The sequence below is a fragment of the Leopardus geoffroyi genome, chromosome A2 (genome assembly GCF_018350155.1).
Source record: "Leopardus geoffroyi isolate Oge1 chromosome A2, O.geoffroyi_Oge1_pat1.0, whole genome shotgun sequence".
Taxonomy (NCBI): domain Eukaryota; kingdom Metazoa; phylum Chordata; class Mammalia; order Carnivora; family Felidae; genus Leopardus; species Leopardus geoffroyi.
In genome coordinates, this window is record NC_059331.1 from 115,304,449 (window position 1) to 115,323,161 (window position 18,713).

Sequence of the window (18,713 nt, forward strand, 5' to 3'; positions counted from 1 at the left end):
TCAGAGCCTGGAGCCTGCTTCGTATTCTGTGTCTCCCTCCCTCTCTGCTCCTCCCCTGCTCATGCTCTGTCTCTTTCTCTCTCAGAAATAAACATTTAAAAATTTTAAAAAAAAGAAAGAAATTGAGTAGACATCCAATAATTGCAAAATACAATATCAGAATTAAGAATTTATCAGATGCATTAGCAGCACAATAGAAAACACAATTAATGGATGTGAAGACATGTCAATAAAAATATCCACACTGAAGCAGAGAGAAAAAATAGAAAAAAACAAGTCATCTTAAATCCATTATTGGGGAAATACTCTCTTATTTACCTCTCTTTTTCTTCTCCTTTCTCCCAAACTAGTTACTTTTCTAATAAGAGAAGGGTTAGGAGTGGGATTTAAAATAATGCTTACCTGGTAAGAAATATCTAATATAATAATTAAGAATTAGCCTTGGTTCTGCACAGCGAAGAAAACAAAAAACAAAACTAAAAGGGAACCTGCTAAATGGGAGAGGATATTTGCAAATGATATATCCAATAAATAGTATTTAAAATACGTAAAGAACTGATACAACACAAACCCAAAAACAAATAATTCAGTTAAAAAATGGGCAAAGACATTTCTCCAAAGAAGACATACAGATGGCCAAGAGACACATAAAAAGATGCTCAACATCACCCATCATCAGGAAAATGTGAATGAAAACTCTAAGATAACACCTCACACCAGTTAGCATGGCTAAAATAAAAAACACAAAAACAAGTGTTGCTGAGGATGTGGGGAAAAAGGAACCTTCTTCCACTGTTAGTGGGAATGCAAACTGGTACAGCCACTGTGGAAAACAGTATGAGGTACCTCAAAAAACTAAAAACAGAACTACCCTACAATCCAGTAACTGAAGTACTGGGTGTTTACCCAAAAATACAAAAACATGAATTCAAAGGGATACATGAATCCTGTTTACTGCAGCATTATTTACAATAGCCAAACTATGGAAGCAGCCCAGTGTCCATTAATAGATGAATGGATACAGAAGGAGTGGTATATATAATTCAGCCAAATCATATTATTCAGCCATAAAAAAAAAAAAAGAATGAAATCTTGCCATTTGCAACAACATGCATAGAACCAGAGAGTATTGTGCTAAGTGAAATCAGTCAGAGAAAGACAAATACCATGTGATCTCACTCATATGTGGAATTTAAGAAGAGAATGAGCAAAGGGGAAAAAAAAGAGACAAACCGGAAACAGACTCTAAGCTATAGAGAACAAACTGATGTTTACCAGAGGGGAGGTGGGTGGGAGGATGGGTGAAATAGATGATGGGGATTATAGAATACACTTACTATGGTAGGAAGGAAGGAAGGAAGGAAGGAAGGAAGGAAGGAAGGAAGGAAGGAAGGAAGGAAGGAAGGAAGTGGTGCCTGGGTGACTCAGTCAGTTAAGCGTCCGACTTCAGCTCAGGTCATGATCTCACGGTTCGTGGGTTCGAGCCCCGCATAGGGCTCCGGGCTGACAGCCCAGAGCCTGGAACCTGCTTCGGATTCTGTGTCTCCCTCTCTCTCTGCCCCTCCCCTTCTCACACTGTTTCTGTTTCTCTCTCTCTCTCTCTCTCTCTCTCTCTCTCTAAAACAAATACACATCAAAAAAATTTAAAAGAAGAAAGAAGAAAAGAAAAAAAAAAAAGAATTAGCCTTGGGCATAGAATTAAGCAGAAAGAATGTCTGGACAATTCAAATTTCCCCCTTTCCATCCTCTCCACGTCCAGAAGCCAAACCATTCCCTCATCTTCAACAGGTTCAGGACCTCTACTGGACTGCCTGCTCTCCCAGAATTGGGTCTCAGACCCTCCATTAAAAAGATGCCCATCCTGTGTCACAATCCTGGAAATATAATGCATAATATAGAGGAGTAAATTACTGAGGTTGGGATTTGATACTCTAAGACATGCCAGTGAAGGACGGCAAAATTTTAATATAGAAACTACTTTAAATAATAATGGTAATGAGGATGAGAATGATAATAAAAGTGATAATACTTCCCCTTTCGCTATGCTAATTCTGTATAAGCTCTTGATCCACGTGGCATTGGAACTGATTAATATCAAAAAAATGCAAATGACATTATCTTAGGTATTTTATTTCCCTTCCTTCAATCTAATACTCAGAAGACCCAAATAATAAAAGAAAAAAATGAATTTTGGAAAATGGTCCTGTTAAAGATATTCAGTATTAATGTTGTATCACAGAAAAATGAGTTATACAAAGACAGTAAGTACATACTATTACAGAATTTTTAAACTGAAAAATTATTTCATGAAGTTTTATTCTAGGTCTAACAAAACACACTTGTAGCTCTTCTTTCTAGTTTTTAACAGATAACAGCTCTCCAATGCCTATCAGAAGACATCCAGACTCTTCCCCCTGCCATTCTAGACTCCCCATTGTCTGCTTCCATCTAATTTACCCGTATCTAACTACAGACCCCCAAATACAATTCTCCTCATATTAGTGCTGCACCTGTTTATTGCATATACATCTCATTTAAAAAACATATTAAGTGATGAATCTTTATAGAAACTCTTCTCCAATCCTTGGCCCCAAGCTGTTCAAAGAGCACAGGGTGAGACTTCCAAAGGCCCAACACAGAACAGTTGCTGGGACACCAGAGAAGTGAGCTGAGCAAAGATTTCAGGGACTATATAAAAATGGATTTTAAGTAGACAACTATATTCCATGCCATGTCTACTTCTTTGCTCACCAAACGAGTAAGATCCCACTATGTGCCATGCACTAGTCTAGGTGTTAGGGGATATAGCAGTAAGCAAATTGACCAGATGTTTGCCTTTATGTAAGAAATCCAAGTAAATGGGTAAGATTGGGAGATGGATAAAGAATAGTGAGGAAGAATTAATTAATGGGCATTTGTTAAGGCCCAAAGGCAAGAGACAGTATGATGCCCACAAGATATAATGATTCTTTTGGAATTTATTACTAACATCTCTTCTCACTTTACTTCGCCCACACCTTCTCTAATATATTCTATCTATACTAAATGATCTATTTGATCTTATTTCCTCCCTGGAACAATAAGTCAAGTAGATAAAGATCACTAAGAGAAGTTATGGTGAAGTATAATGAGAAACTGTCTTAGTTACAATTTAGAAATGGAACAAAATATAGGAATGTAAACCAAAATATAGCATAGTTTGGGGAAAATATTAATTATAATCTCAAGATAGAAAGACTAGAAGTATGATTTAAAACTCTTAAGGGATTTTAAAAAGTCAATAATCTTATTAGTAAAATTTAAAAACTTCTATGTGGCAACAATGGTCACAATTCAAACAACAAATGGGAAAATGGTCTACAACTCCCATTACAGATATAAGTAAGTGCCTATAAATCAATATGGAAAAGATGAGCACTCCAACAGGACAATGGGCTAAAGGAAACACAAATGGTCCTTAAATATATGAAAAGATGGTCTACCCCACTCATAAGAAAAATGCAAATTAAAACTACAAAACACCATATTTCATTTGTTTGGAAAGACCAGTAAAGTTGAGGACACGAGTCAGCAAAGGTATGAAAAACCAGGGGTTTCTCATTAAAGTCTTCAGAGAACTAGGGACGCCTGGGTGGCTCAGTAGGTTAAGGGTTCAACTTCAGCTTGGGTCATGATCTCACAGTTGAGGAGTTCAAGCCCCGCATCAGGCTCTCTGCAGTCAGCACAGAGCCTGCTTTGGATCCTCTGTCTCCCTCTTTGCTCCTCCTCCCACCACACCCCCAACACACGTACACATACTCTCTCTCAAAAATAAATATTAAAAAAAAAAAAATCTTCTGAGACCTAGACTCCTAACAGCAAACCACTCTGCCATTCATAGGGCCTAGTCTTTATTTTCCTAGTCCAGAATAGCTGTAAGCCTGTAATTTCATGTCCATTCCAAGAAACATACTTCCCCAAGGAGACTTCTCAGAAGTACCACACAACACTTCTGCTTACATCTCAATAATCAAATTTTAGTCACAAAGTCACAACTAACTGCAAAGGAGTCTGACAGCCTTTTAGCTTGACTGCAGTGAGCAGCTAAATGTGACAATTTGAAACATAAAATGGACTTTCGATAGACATTTTCTGACATATCTACTTTGCTGACCAAATATTTATACATACTAATTCTCATATATTAAACACAATAAATCCTCTCCTGAGAATACAACTCTCAAAGTCTCATCTAGACATTGCATCCAAAGAGTAGGAATTCAGGGAAATGTGAACCTCTCATCTGCTCCAGATGGCTCCCCATGGTCCAGCAATCTAAGAACTTAAAAACAAGTTAACTGCCCCCAACTTACCTAATGTACAGAAAGGTGGCATAGAAGCAAGATAACCACATTTAAACTGTGATTCAGAAAAAGGGAGAAAGGAAAATCCGCCATGATGACTGGTCTGCAGCAAGATGAAATTCCGTGAGGCACAGAGACAGCCTTTCCTGGCAGTTTCTGAGGCCTTCAATTCTGCTTTCTAGAAAACTTTCTGGGGCCTCTAATTTTGCTCCCTAGAAGGTTCTTTCCAGTCTCTGGCCTCATTTTCAATAAGCATTAGGGAGCACCAGGGAGCTGCTGACATATCATAGCTTATTTCCTCTTAGTGGAACAAGTCTCAGTTTTCTTCAGGAAAAAAAAAAAATGTCTTTTTCCTGTTTCCATACCCTTTTCCTTACTTCCTTTTCTGGACTGTCCTTGACACAACAGGAAAGAACTGCAGTACCGTTCTTTTTCATCATCCCAGTTTTGAGTAAAGCTCTCATTATTATTTACCTTTTAGTATCTTTGCTTACAGGAAAGAGAGCATTAATTCAAACTTCCCTACAATTCATCTGTCAGTCTCAAAAAGCCTTTACACATTGTATCAAAACATTTGTTGAGCACCTATCATGTGTGATACATTAAGGATCCCAGGTTCAAAGAGATCCTGGTCCCCATCTTGGTGTGGTAGTCACAAGGTATATATAGTTGGCAATACTCATCAAAATATATATTTAAGATCTGTTCATTTTATTGTAGGTAAAATGTACCTCAATATAAATGTAGCCATCCAAGGAGAGATACAAAGAAATGTTTAAGGTTTCTCATAGCGGACTTAATAATTTCAAATAATTTAGGATGTGAATTTGACTACTCCATGTGCTACTGTGTATAGGGCCCTGGATATTGGGTAAAGATGTGCCCTCTATGGAACTTGAAATGTGAACATTTTGTAGTGGTGATTGTCTATTGTATCATTTCATCAGGTGCAAAAATTATTTTTAAATTTGGTATGCATCAGTACTAAGATCATATGCTTTTAGTTAGCAAATCTGGGTTTAAATCCAAGCTTTGCAGGAAAAGACCTCTCTGACCTCAGCCGCAGCAATCTCTTACTCGACACATCCCCAAAGGCAAGGGAATTAAAAGCAAAAGTGAATTACTGGGACCTTATGAAGATAAAAACTTCTGCACAGCAAAAGAAACAACCAACAAAACTAAAAGGCAACCAACAGGAATGGGAAAAGATATTTGCAAATGACATATCGGACAAAGGGCTAGTATCCAAAATCTATAAAGAGCTCACCAAACTCCACACCCGAAAAACAAATAACCCAGTGAAGAAATGGGCAGAAAACATGAATAGACACTTCTCTAAAGAAGACATCCGGATGGCCAACAGGCACATGAAAAGATGTTCAGCGTCGCTCCTCATCAGGGAAATACAAATCAAAACCACACTCAGGTATCACCTCACGCCAGTCAGAGTGGCCAAAATGAACAAATCAGGAGACTATAGATGCTGGAGAGGATGTGGAGAAACGGGAACCCTCTTGCACTGTTGGTGGGAATGCAAATTGGTGCAGCCGCTCTGGAAAACAGTGTGGAGGTTCCTCAGAAAATTAAAAATAGACCTACCCTATGACCCAGCAATAGCACTGCTAGGAATTTATCCAAGGGATACAGGAGTACTGATGCATAGGGGCACTTGTACCCCAATGTTCATAGCAGCACTCTCAACAATAGCCAAATTATGGAAAGAGCCTAAATGTCCATCAATTGATGAATGGATAAAGAAATTGTGGTTTATATACACAATGGAATACTACGTGGCAATGAGAAAAAATGAAATATGGCCTTTTGTAGCAACGTGGATGGAACTGGAGAGTGTGATGCTAAGTGAAATAAGCCATACAGAGAAAGACAGATACCATATGGTTTCACTCTTATGTGGATCCTGAGAAACTTAACAGGAACCCATGGGGGAGGGGGAGGAAAAAAGAAAAAAAAAAAAAAAGGGGGGGAAAAAAAAAAGAGGTTAGAGTGGGAGAGAGCCAAAGCATAAGAGACTGTTAAAAACTGAGAACAAACTGAGGGTTGATGGGGGGTGGGAGGGAGGAGAGGGTGGGTGATGGGTATTGAGGAGGGCACCTTTTGGGATGAGCACTGGGTGTTGTATGGAAACCAATTTGACAATAAATTTCATATAATAAAAAAAAGAAAAAAAATAAATAAATCCAAGCTTTGTCTGTGATTTAGAGGAAACGACCCAAGCCCATTTCTTTTGCAAAATGGAGAGAATCCCCTGCTTCACAGGACTGTTGTGGCAATGGAAGAAGTGCTAAGTATAGCAAGTGCTTTCCCATGTTACCGCCTCCCAAGATCTTTTGATGTCCTTGGGACAGGATTGTATTGACAATTATGACTAACACAGAGAAAAATACTGGCCCTTTACAATGATCCATGTTATGAAAGTTTCCTGTTCACAAAGCACTTTAAACTTAATACATACAATCCTATAATTCATTCATTCATTCTTACTGAACATCTACGTACTAGGACCTGTACTAGCCTCTAAAAATACAGTCCTGCACTTATGAAACTTACATTCTAGGAGCGAGAGTCAAGATTATTTACATACAAACATACAAAATCAGGCTGGTTAAAAATTCTCTGAAAAAAGTTAAGATGAAGGTAAGGAAAAAATGATGGGAAAACAAGACAGGTGTCGAGTCTGCTATTTTACATAAGCAAACTCCATCAAGGTGACATTTGGGCAAAGATTAAAGAGAAGAAGCCAAGTATGTGGATATTTGCAAGAAGAGTTCCAGCAAAGAGAAGAGCAAATCAGACACCAAGGTAAGTATGTACCTGGCCTTACTGAAGAAAGAGGAGAGAGCAAAACATTAAGAGTACAAGTGAATGTGGAGAGAAGAGTCCTAGGCAATGAAGACATCAAAGGCACATAAGGCCGGATTACAGTCTTGAAGGTCACAGAAAATAAAAATTCAGAATTTTACTCCCAGTGATAGGAAACCACTGCAAAGTTCTGGTGAGAGTGTGACGTGATCTTTTAAAAGGATCACTCTGGACATTATGTAAGAAACAGACTTTAATGTGTGGGGGAGGGAGGAAGGCTACTGCAAGTCTAGGGCAGGAATTCTCTAACCTGAATTGCATCAGTCACCTGGAGGACTTGTTAAAACACACACTGATCACACAAAAAGCTGTACACAAATGTTTGTAGCAGCTTTATTTGTAACAGCTAAAAACTGAGAAACCAGATGTCCTCCATGTATATCCATACCATGGTACACTATTCAGCAATAAAAAGGAATAAACGATACACACAACCTAAGTGACTCTACAAATAAATATGCTGAGTGAAAAAAGCCAATCCCAAAGGTTATTTGGGTGATTTCACTTATATACTTCTTTTGAAATAACAAAGTTATATGGACAACAGATTACTAGCTGCCAGGGATTTGGGATGGGAACGGGGTGTGGGTGAGGAGGATTGGCTATAAAAGGGCAAGATGAGGCTTCCTTGGGGTGATAGAAAAATTGACTTATCGATAGCAATACCCTGACACTGCGCTATAATTTTACATGTCGCCATTGAGGAAAACTAGGTAAAGGGTACAAGGATCTTTCTGTAAATTTCTTACACTGCGTGCAACTCCAGGACAATCTCAAAATAACAAGGTAACAATTCAAAATAATGGTTGAAGTAATTGAATCGCAGAGATTGCAAGGCTTCAACATTTCCAGACCTAAAAATACATGCTTCTAACAAGTTTCCAGGTGATGCCAATTTGCCAAGAACCAATTTAGAAAACAGCACCTTGGGGCAAGTATTATTATTCCGTTTTGTGGAAGAAACCGAAGCCTAAAGATTAAGTGACTTCACCAAGGGCTAGGAACTAGGTGGAGGGACGGGACTCAAACCAGATCCTATCAGTTCAGTGTTTTTGCCTAAGTCCATCAAGGTCAGGAATCATCTTAATCGTAAGGACTCTCTAGTGTCTAACACAGAAGAGACCACTGCTTGAATTCGATTGCACTGCCCTAACAATTAAAATTTAATAAAATGTAGCTTAATTGTAAATATCTCACAAACTTTAAGACCTACACACATTCGAGTACGTAATAGTCTTAGTTCTTACCTGTGCTTTGAATCTGTGCTTAAACTCTGTTCCTTAGCTACCCCAGATGGGAGATCAAGGAACTAGTCCCTTCCTACTTAACTCTGGATTTCTTACTTTAAAACCTACTGGGTTTTTACAGCTACAAGTTAACCCTAAATGAACACAAAACCCTAAATTGCTATTCCTATTAGCATTTTATCAAAATGGACACCTGACATAGTTTTACTTTCTCAGTTTCTGAAAATCTTGAGAAAGGGAAGTAAACATGCACCACAATTCTAACTAAACAAAAGTTCATAAACCACATTAAATTGTAGCCAGGCTGGCGGGCACAGTCTTAAACAATTCTATGGGATTTAAAAACTGCTAAGAGGTTTTAGCATTAAGTGCTTAGCTTTCAGGAGATGTTGAAGAAATTACATTAAATGCTTGCCAAAAATGACTTTCTTGCAGTTAGCTCTCAAAAATTCCACTTTAAAATCTCCTTATGCAATAAGCCTCCATAACAGTCTCCTATGTCTCCATGGCAAAGGTAACAAAACTTAAGGAAATAGGCTTAAACAGCTAAGAGGGTTTTACATCGGGAGTAAGAAAGAACTTTCTGGGAATGATAGCTCTAGTCACCTGAGATTACATTTCATCATCATTCTCTACTTAAACACTGGATGCTTAAAACATTGAAGCCAATGGGCTCCTCCCAAATGGTGTATCTTGTTTCAGGCCTACTTTCCTATGTTAATTATAATTCTCAAAACTAAGAAAGTAGAGCTATTTTGTTAGGTTTACGGAAACAGCTAAATAAAAATAGTATTCCAAAACAGGTAAAGGTCCCAGGAAACCACTGAAAGCTAATCCCCATTAACTGCTTTAGTAGAAAGCTACTCTTCTATTTAACCATCCATGGGCTCTTGCCCAGCCAGTTCTAGTTTCCGAACACCAGTGGGGAAAATCTTAGACTCAAAATTTAACTGACAAATATATCAGACACACAACTCCCAGAGCCACTCGCATCCCCTACCAACAGAGACACAGAACCCCTATTTCTTTCGATGACAACTTTACCTCAATGAAGTGCAGGAAATAGGGACATTTTGTCACAAAACTGAGAACTGTTTCTACTTTTACTACCTTAGAACATCCCAGAGGGAGTTAATTCAATGCAAAAGGAAAGTGGAATCCCCTTGTTAAGTGAATGGCCAGGAATGAACTTGAAAGTTCTATTTATTTGTTTGAGAGACAAAGTGAAAGAGAGCGAGCAAGCAGGGGAGGGGGCAGAGGAAACAAGCAAAAGAATCCCAGGCAGGTTCTACACTGAATGGGGAACCCGATGCAGGGCTCGATCCCACGACCCTGGGATCATGACTTGAGCCAAATCCAATGTTGGACACTCAACCGACAGAACCATCCAGGTGCCCCGAAAGTTTTATTTTTCAAGGTAGCATCTAGACACATATATAGATTCACTGTTTAGAAAAAGTACAAAAGGCTAAATTTTTACCTAGTGGTCCATTATATTCAATTCAATAAGGACTCAAGACATAACATTGTTAAAAACATTTATTTAGATACAGTCTATGATAAATAAGTCGGTAGAGGTTCCACTGCCACCGATTCATCTGAGAAGAGCCCTGTGCCATTCAACTGGTGAATGTCTGAACGATGTCCCATCTCTCATCCCAGCCAGAGTGCACACCTTCCATGTTGTTCCTGTTCACTGACTGCTTCCAAATCCAGATGACCTTTATCCCCAAAGTAAGCTAAAATGTTTGTGAAGAGGAGAAATAAATTAAACCCCAAAGTACAAAACTTGAACATAGTTTAAGAAGATTTTATACATATATGTTTGTGTTTACTCGTCTATCAAATCCAGAGATACTTTAAGACAAGGATCAATCTCACCGAGCCAAAAAAAAAAAAAAAAAAAAAAAATCAAACATAGAGACATATATTTAAAGAAACACAGTTTTGTTACTTTTCGGTGTGGTTACCTATTATAAACAAAGAGGAAAACAAGTTGAGATCAATCAAAAGATAAATGACTCATGATTTTCATTAACATGAAGGACTGATGAACCCACAATATAAAATAGCATCAGTATTAGATACCATCTCAGTAAAGCTGAAAATAACATTTACTGAATGCTTTCTACAGGTTACTACTGTGTGGAAAGTTTCCAACTCCCAATTATGACCTTTATTTTAAATACATGGAAACCAAGGCTTTGAGATGGTTACCTAACTTAAGCAGCAGAGTGGGATGTGACCCAGGTGCTCTTAACCTTTGTACCACACAAATCCCAGGGGCAATTATCAGCCTCCATTTCAGCCTCAACTAACTCTTACCTCAATCATTCCTGCCACTAACTTGCCCAAACTTCTAAACTATTTCCTAAGAGGATTCTGGAGGAAGACAAAAGGTGTTTTTTGTTTTGTTTTTGTTGAGGTGTTTTATTTCTATGCCTTGCTGATTAAAAATGTGATTTCTAGTAATATGTCACGTTAAATGAAATCACATTACAAAATGATAACTTGAACGTTCTATTTTTAAAAAGTATTTCCCTTTGCCTGGGAAAAAAAACCAACATGCATCTATTTCCAATTTTCAAAAGTGTATTAAAATTTTCCATTAAGCCCCAAGGATTTTTGCATACACTTAAGATATAAAAATAAACTACTCAAGGGAGCCCTGGGTGGCTCAGTCTGTTAAGCATCCGACTTTGGCTCAGGCCATGATCTTCCAGTTTGTGGGTTTGAGCCCCACGTCAGGCTCTGTGCTGACAGCTCAGAGCCTGGAGCCTGTTTCAGATTCTGTGTCTCCCTCTATCCCTGCCCCTCTCCTGTTCATGCCCCGTCTCTGTCCCTTAAAAATAAATAAAGGTTAAAAAAATTAAAAAAACAAAAAACTATTCAACTATTAAGGGCTCCTCCTCTATGGTAAGGAGTATCCAAAATAAAGAGAAAAGAAAATCTTCCTTGGCCTTACACAGATTATGGGAACAATGATCCTCTTGGTTTATTAAACCTCAGTGTTCATATATTTTGCCTAAGTGTTTTACTCATTACTGCTCTGTGTTTATTAAAGTACTGCATTTTGAATATATACTCCTATCAACCAACATTTGCTGACCACATATAATGCACCACCTGGGTGAAAGAGGACACTAAAATAAATATGGTTCTAATCCCTAGGAACCGTATAACTTAGCAAGGGAAACAGACCAGTAAATCATGAACTATATATAAAGCATTATAACAAATAAATTTCGGGCTCTGTGTTGACAGCTCAGAGCCTGGGGCCTGCTTTGGATTTTGTGTCTCCCTCTCTCTCTGCCCCTTCCCTGTCATGCTCTGTCTCTCTCCGTCTCAAAAATAAATAAACATTACAAAATAATAAATTTATATATAAACTTGACATTAATGAACAAATTTTATATTAATAAAACATTTACATTAATAAAAACCCTAGCTAATTCTGTTCCTTTCAGGGTATAGTACAGGCAACCCAGGAAGGTCTCTCTGTTGGCCTCCATAGCACAAACAGCACGGTATATGAAATTCTCTAACTGAATAACCCTTTTCAGGCCCTCAACCAATTCTTATCTAAATCACAAATACCCCTGGGAGGAAACCAGAAGACGTCCCTAATGACAGAAAAGAATGAGAGAGCAGCAGAGAGAGAGGAGCACTAAGGCAACACATGGTGAAGAAATGAAAGAGCAGGGGCTGGTTGCTTCATCCAGACTGTGGTAGCTGTGAAGGGTCAACTCTTGGTGGGACAACTGAAGCCAAAAAGAAGTACAACAGAAGAGCACATTCTATTCCCATCTCTGGATCCTCTATCACCTGACCTGGGGCACATAAAATGCTTTATCCCAGCTTGCAGATCCATTCTAAAAGTCGTACCACAAGAGCAATCCTACATCAATTCTTATCCAAAAAGCCACTAAGAGGTCAGCGTCATTTAATTAATTCGATTCTTGTTGACAACTACTTTAGGTACTTATAGGACAAGACGTACTTTAAATAAGCAACAAGCATAATATAAGGCAGAGAATGATGCACACAAAAGAATATTATGGGAATGCAAAAAGAATGGAGAGGTCTCAGCTAGGAGAATGGGGAAAAGATTTAAGTGATGACATTTGAGACTGGGCTTTTCTAGACATAAGTTTTCATCAAGTGGAAACAAGGGAAAGAGCACTCTAGGCTGAGGGAGCACAAGCACTGGAGCAAAGGCACAAAAATATAGTTTATTCTGGGAAGCATGCAGTAGCTTGTGCTAGACCAAGTTCTCACATGATAAAGAACTGAAGTAAAGATGACACAGAAAAGATTAAAAATTATTAACAGTATATTGCTTACATATTACTTGCCAAGTACTCATACTTCATATACAATATTCTTATTCAATCCTCATGAAAACTTTATGAAGCAGATATTATACACAACTTATATAGAGGAAACATCACCCTAGAAAAGTTAATGGCCTCTTGGGAGAAGGTATCTGATGATAATTTCCAGTACTTGGAAAATGTTCACACAGCGTGAGCAGGCAATCCCATCTCTGATGCTTCCTAAGGTAGTTAGTATTTCCCTGTGAAAATAACTGGTCTGAGTTCAATCAGCTAGTAAATAGCAGATACATTACCTCAAGTCCCCATTTCATAGTTCAAAATGTAGAGGCTAAGAAAAAAGCAACTTCATGGGGACCACTTGAAACCAGTTTTAAGCCAAACCATAAATGGTTAAAGGGAGAGCAAAGTGAAGAAAAACAGCAGTGAAGACCATTTATTGAAGAACTTTATCAGGGAAGAAGAGAGTAACTGCAGAAATGGACAAATTGAGGGCATATACAGTGGAAACTTATAAGAAAAACCCCTTCTGGTGAGAAAGGAGAGGCTGGTAGAGGGGATGAAGGAAATTCATTATCAGATGGCAGTGTGCTAAGAAAAGTGGTAAGATTATCTGGGGGAGCCCACATGGCCCAGTGGAAAGAGTGTAGGCTTTGGAGACCGACACACTCCACCACCTACCGACTCTGTGACCTGCTCTCAAGTACTGAAGTGACAATTAAAGACACTGGATATAAACCACCTAAAACAGTGGCTAATGCATTGTAGGTGACTGTTAGAGATATTACCATTATTTTCTGACCATTCTAGGAAAAAAAAAAAAAAAAGGCTTAGAGTAGGAGTTTGAAGAAACAGAAGACCTAGAATAGCCAGTGAAAAGTCTGTTAGAGCAATCCACAAGAAATATCCGTAAGACAGAAAGTCAAAATGAAATCACACAGCACCTGGACAGGCCCTGGTCATCATCATGCCACAAATTATCAGTCCTTTACAGCAAACCTGCCTATTACAGATTCTGCCTTTATATATAAACACACTTGTATACAGAAGATGTATATATGTATGTTCATGTGTGAACATATACATACGTTTGTGAGTACACAAACGTGTATACTGTGGGTATGTGAAGTTTTCACAAGTGCTTATCCACTACTGGCAAGACTTTCTGACATAGAAATTTGACAATGCATTTTCAGAGCCATAAATGTTCATACACTTAGACTTACTCCCTTGAGAATTTATTATAAGGAAATAAAACCTATAAAATCTTTCTTAAAACGTTCACTATACTATCATATAAACTACTGAAAATTAAACACCTAAATGGTAAGTGATCACCAAGTTGAAAATAGGAGACATCAATTGTAATTTTAGGTGAAGAAAATAAAATCCTATGTATTCTTATTAAAATGACATAAAAGGCTGAATGAAAACAGAAATATGGCTAATTAAAAAGTTTATTCACCTTTCAAAGTGGTAGGATGATACGTTACTTCTTTTTCTTTTAAATACATTTAATTACGATTATAACACAATTTGATTATAAAATCAAATTAGGAAGGGGAAAGAAAGTACTTACCTGATAACACAAGCTAGACTGGTCTACAAACTGCTGCAATTTTCCAACAGCCCAAAACTGTACTGACTAGTACAGCTCCATTTATAATGCCTACCACTACAACTCTTGCTTCCTAGTGATTCAGTGCTAACAGATGAACATTTGCCCTGCAATGTTTATTTGTAAGAGCAGTACCTCAAAACAGTTGGTTCAGGCATTCCAGGATCTGCACCCCTCTTGAATCCTGGAGGGTAAGGGGGAGGAGGAGAGAGAAACAGAATAAATAGCAATTAAAACCGTAGCAGACAAAACATTTATAATCAAGAATTTTTCTTTTCAAATCAACCTAGGGTAGGCTAGAATGATATCCATATCTACTAGCACCATCTAAATTTACCTGTGTGCTATAGAAGTCTTGAGTCTTAACTAGGGTATGAGATTATGTCCAGGACTAACCAATAAGGAGGACAAATAACCTTATCCTTATTATATACACAATTAGCACGTAGCCCTTAGAACGCACTTTCATTATTAGTCTTTACCTAAAAAAGGTGCCACAACTACCATCATACTGGGTAAAAGACTACAAAGAACAAAATGAATTTTTTTTTTAATCTTTTAATGTTTATTTTTGAGAGAGAGAGAGAAAGAAAAAGAGAAAGAGAGCATATGCACGTGACAGAGGGGGAGGGGCAGAGAGGGAGACACAGAATCTGAAGCAGGCTCCAGACTCTGAGCTGTCAACACAGAACCTGATGCAGAGCTTGAACCCACAAACTGGGAGATCATGATCTGAGCCAAAGTCAGACCCTTAACCAACTGAGCAACCCAGGCTCAGCTTTTTTTTAAAGATTTTTTTAAAACAATATTTAAAAAACTCAATTTTTAAAACAACAATTGAGGATATCTTATTTTATCCTCTTTTGGATAAACCTCTTTTTATAAAGCAATCAAAGACTGGAAATAAAAAGAGAGGAGAAAACACCAAGTTATTGTTTAACAATCTAATTAAGTCAACACTCTTGTTACAAGTATGATCAAATAAACCTGTTACCATTTAAAATATATTTATTAACTGGATAACATATATCTAATTTGTTGATTAAAATTAAAGTAAGCATCAAGAACTGTGAGTGGTATGAAATTTTACCCCATTTTCAAGACAACAAACTAGCCTGCCAGTTTCACAGATGCTGGTAGAAGACACAAGATCGTGAGTCAAAAACAAAGGACAGTTCATTACTCCTAGCAATAACTATAGTCAGAATATCATCATTTTTAGATGAACCCTGAGTTTAGGGAAACACAATCTTTTGTGATGGGTAGTGAGCACGGCTTCCCCTTTGCTCTAAAAGGAGATACTGTTTTCCAAGGCTGTTCACTCCACAAACATCCTTAAAAATATGGAACAAAATGTGGTCAGAATCCCTGCTCACAAGATTTGTAGAAATTCAAGACACCATGGAGAATTGTCTTCCGATAGGTAATTCATTAAAATCTTCCTACTGGTTAATGTCCAAACAGATTATCATCATGCCACTGTTCTATTTTATGGCACTATATTCCCATGTACTCCCTGAAGCCCTAAAAGTTATGTTTAAACCTAAATTCAATCCACAGTTCTAGGTTTTACTGAGAGCTGAGGGGGAGAAGAAAAAGAAACTGCCTGGGAACTAGGTTGGACATAAAATTAAATTTCTATAGCAGCACTGTCAACAACAGCCAAAATATGAAAAGAGCCCAAATGTCCATCGATGGATGAATGGATAAAGATGTGGTATATATGTACAATAAAGTATTACATGGCAATCAAAAAGAATGAAATCTTGCCATTTGCAACTAGACGGATGGAACTAGAGGGTATTATGCTAAGTGAAATTAGTCAGAGAAAGACAAATATCTTATGCCTTCACTCCTATGAGGGCTTTAAGATACAAAACAGATGAACATAAGGGAAGGGAAGCAAAAATAAAAACGGGGGGAGACAAAACATAAGAGACTCTTAAATATGGAGAACTGGTTACTGGAGGGGTTGTGGGAGGGGGGACGGTCTAATTGGGTAAGGGGCATTAAGGAATCTATTCCTGAAATCACTGTTGCACTATAAGCTAACTTGCATGTAAATTAAGTAAATTTAAAAAAATAAAAAGAAAAGAAAAAATTAAATTTCTACACAGTGAAAGGAAAAAGACAATGATTAACAAGGAAGAATTACTAAAAAGATAGCTCTAACATTACTGTCAACCTGAGTTGGAAGCTAGGGTGAAAAATCAACATAAGGGTAGTGCTAAGAAAGAGAATACCTCCAGTGGGCACAATAGGAAAAATAAACTCGGGGGGGGGGGGGGGTAGGGGAAGCATTCTCTTCGGACCAAAGCCCTTGATACAGAGAATGTAGCAACCAGCTACAACTACAACTTTCTAGCTATAGAAAAGGAACCACAAAACAAAAAAGGGAGGAGCGAAAGATAGATGTAAAGATTTATAGAGGAGCAAAGAAATCAGAGGGTCCAAAGTGCAAGCTAAAAAAAGGACCCCCTACATGCATCAATGGAAAAAGGAGGCACAAAGAAGGGGAAGGACCTAAGTCCTCATAACTTTCTTAGCTAAAAGGAGAGCTCGTCCTAGTGTTTGACTAAGTAAACTGGGTCCTTCTACCATTAAATCAAAGTTGGGGGGGCAGAGAAAGAGGGGGTACACAGCTTGTAAGAGCAGGCTATCACAACTATGTGTTCTAATCCTTGACACCTATACAAAGTTGCTAAACTCCAGAATAATGCTTAAAAACAAACAAAAAAAACATTCAAAATAGGTAGGAAAAAGATCTTTTTAAGTCTTTACACCAAAGTATCCCCAGATTACCGGTAGGTTTACATTGCATGGGGAAATGGGAGTGACAGCTACCTGGAAAACATCCAGCAAAATTAAAGGCTGTCAAGACTAAGAGTGAATGTACTTTATCTTGAACAATGCAGGACACCTAAAACAAACAGGAAGCAGCACCTTGTTAAAATCACAGGGTTTTCAAAGTGTGAAACTGAGTTTTAGAAAATATCAAACTGTATGCTCAACTGATAGAGCTGGAACCTTCCTTTCCACCACACTGTACACCTGAAAGTAATATAACATTGTGTATCACCTATACTTCAAAAAAACAACAACAAAAAAAACCCAGAAAAACAAAAAACTATCCAAGACTAGAAATAGGATAAAGTCCCAATGTACAGCCCTAGGTGTCAATATTTGTCTAAGTACTTAAATGCTTGCAGTACAGCACAGTGGTTAAGAGTATGGGCCTTGAAGGGGTGTTTAGGTGGCTTAGCCAGTTAAACCTCGGACTTCAGCTCAGGTCATGATCTCCCAGTTGGCCTATGGGTTCCAGCCTCCCAGTAGGCTCTGTACTCGGGGCCTGGGGCCTGGAGCCTGCTTCTGATTCTGTGTCTCCCCCTCTCTGTTCCTCTTTCAATAGCACTCTCTCTCAAAAATAAACAAACATTAAAAAAAAAAAAAAAGTACGGGCCTTGATACCCCATTACTTGAGTTCATAGTTCGCCACTTAACAGCTGTGTGTCCTTCCGAAAGAAATTTCTCTCTGATTCCATTCCCTCACCTATAAAATGCGATCCTAACAAAAATCATCCAAACTCTTCACTGTGCAACTAAGAAAGCAAAAACTATTGTCATAATCATGCTTCAAGACGGGGCATATCCACGAGATCTACAGGCCTCTTTCTATTTAGGACCACCTGTAGAAGTGAGGACAAATGCTGGGAAAACCCACCTAAGGACAGAATGAGTGGTCGCTTTCAAATATATCAGGTCGTCTAACTCTCCCAACAATCCTCAAAGGTAGGTCACCTCCATTTTACAGATGTAAAAACAGAATGAGAATTTAAAAAACTTGTTAAAGACCATTAAAAAAAAACAGTAAAGGACAGACAAGAACTTGAACTCAGGTTAGACCGACCCCACTGACTAGACAACATCAAAAGGACGTGCACGGCGTGGTCCGGTTTCTGTCTCCCGCCCTAGAAAGCCAAAAATGGAGGCAAGGCCTCCGCATACCCTTCCCTCCCGTCTCCTTCCAGGTTCTCCTCCTACTGACCCAGGTAAATCACGAGAGGAATAAAGCCCCAGCGGATGGCAAACTGGCCGCCCTTAAAGAGCTGCTGCAGCCTCTGCTTGGCCTCTTTGCTCAGCTTCACCATGGCGACAGCCGGAGCGGCGAACTGAGAACACTTCAATGCCAGCGGCAGCTTAGGGACTCCGAAAAGGAAAGACGCGCACGCGCCAAACACCGCATTTACGGCAGAAGTCGTGACGCCGCCAGCAGAGGTCGTAATTCATCGCC

The 18,713-nt window shown here is 38.4% G+C and overlaps 1 protein-coding gene across 1 annotated transcript; it reads right to left on the reverse strand.

The window, feature by feature from the left end:
• Positions 1–9,991: 9,991 nt before the first annotated feature.
• Positions 9,992–18,643, reverse strand: TOMM7 (translocase of outer mitochondrial membrane 7). Its single transcript, XM_045495062.1, has 3 exons — positions 18,468–18,643; positions 14,558–14,606; positions 9,992–10,209 (listed from the first exon to the last, which is right to left on the reverse strand). The coding sequence occupies exons 1-3, from the start codon at positions 18,568–18,570 to the stop codon at positions 10,194–10,196; spliced, it is 168 nt and encodes a 55-aa protein (XP_045351018.1). The 5' UTR covers positions 18,571–18,643; the 3' UTR covers positions 9,992–10,193.
• Positions 18,644–18,713: the final 70 nt, after the last annotated feature.

Coding starts and splice junctions, on each gene's coding strand:
- TOMM7 (XM_045495062.1), bottom strand. CDS start 18,570: ATGGTGAAGCTGAGCAAAGAGGCCAAGCAGAGGCTGCAGCAGCTCTTT. Junction 14,607..18,467: donor TCCTCTCGTGATTTACCTGG/GTCAGTAGGAGG, acceptor CTTACCCTCCAG/GATTCAAGAGGGGTGCAGAT.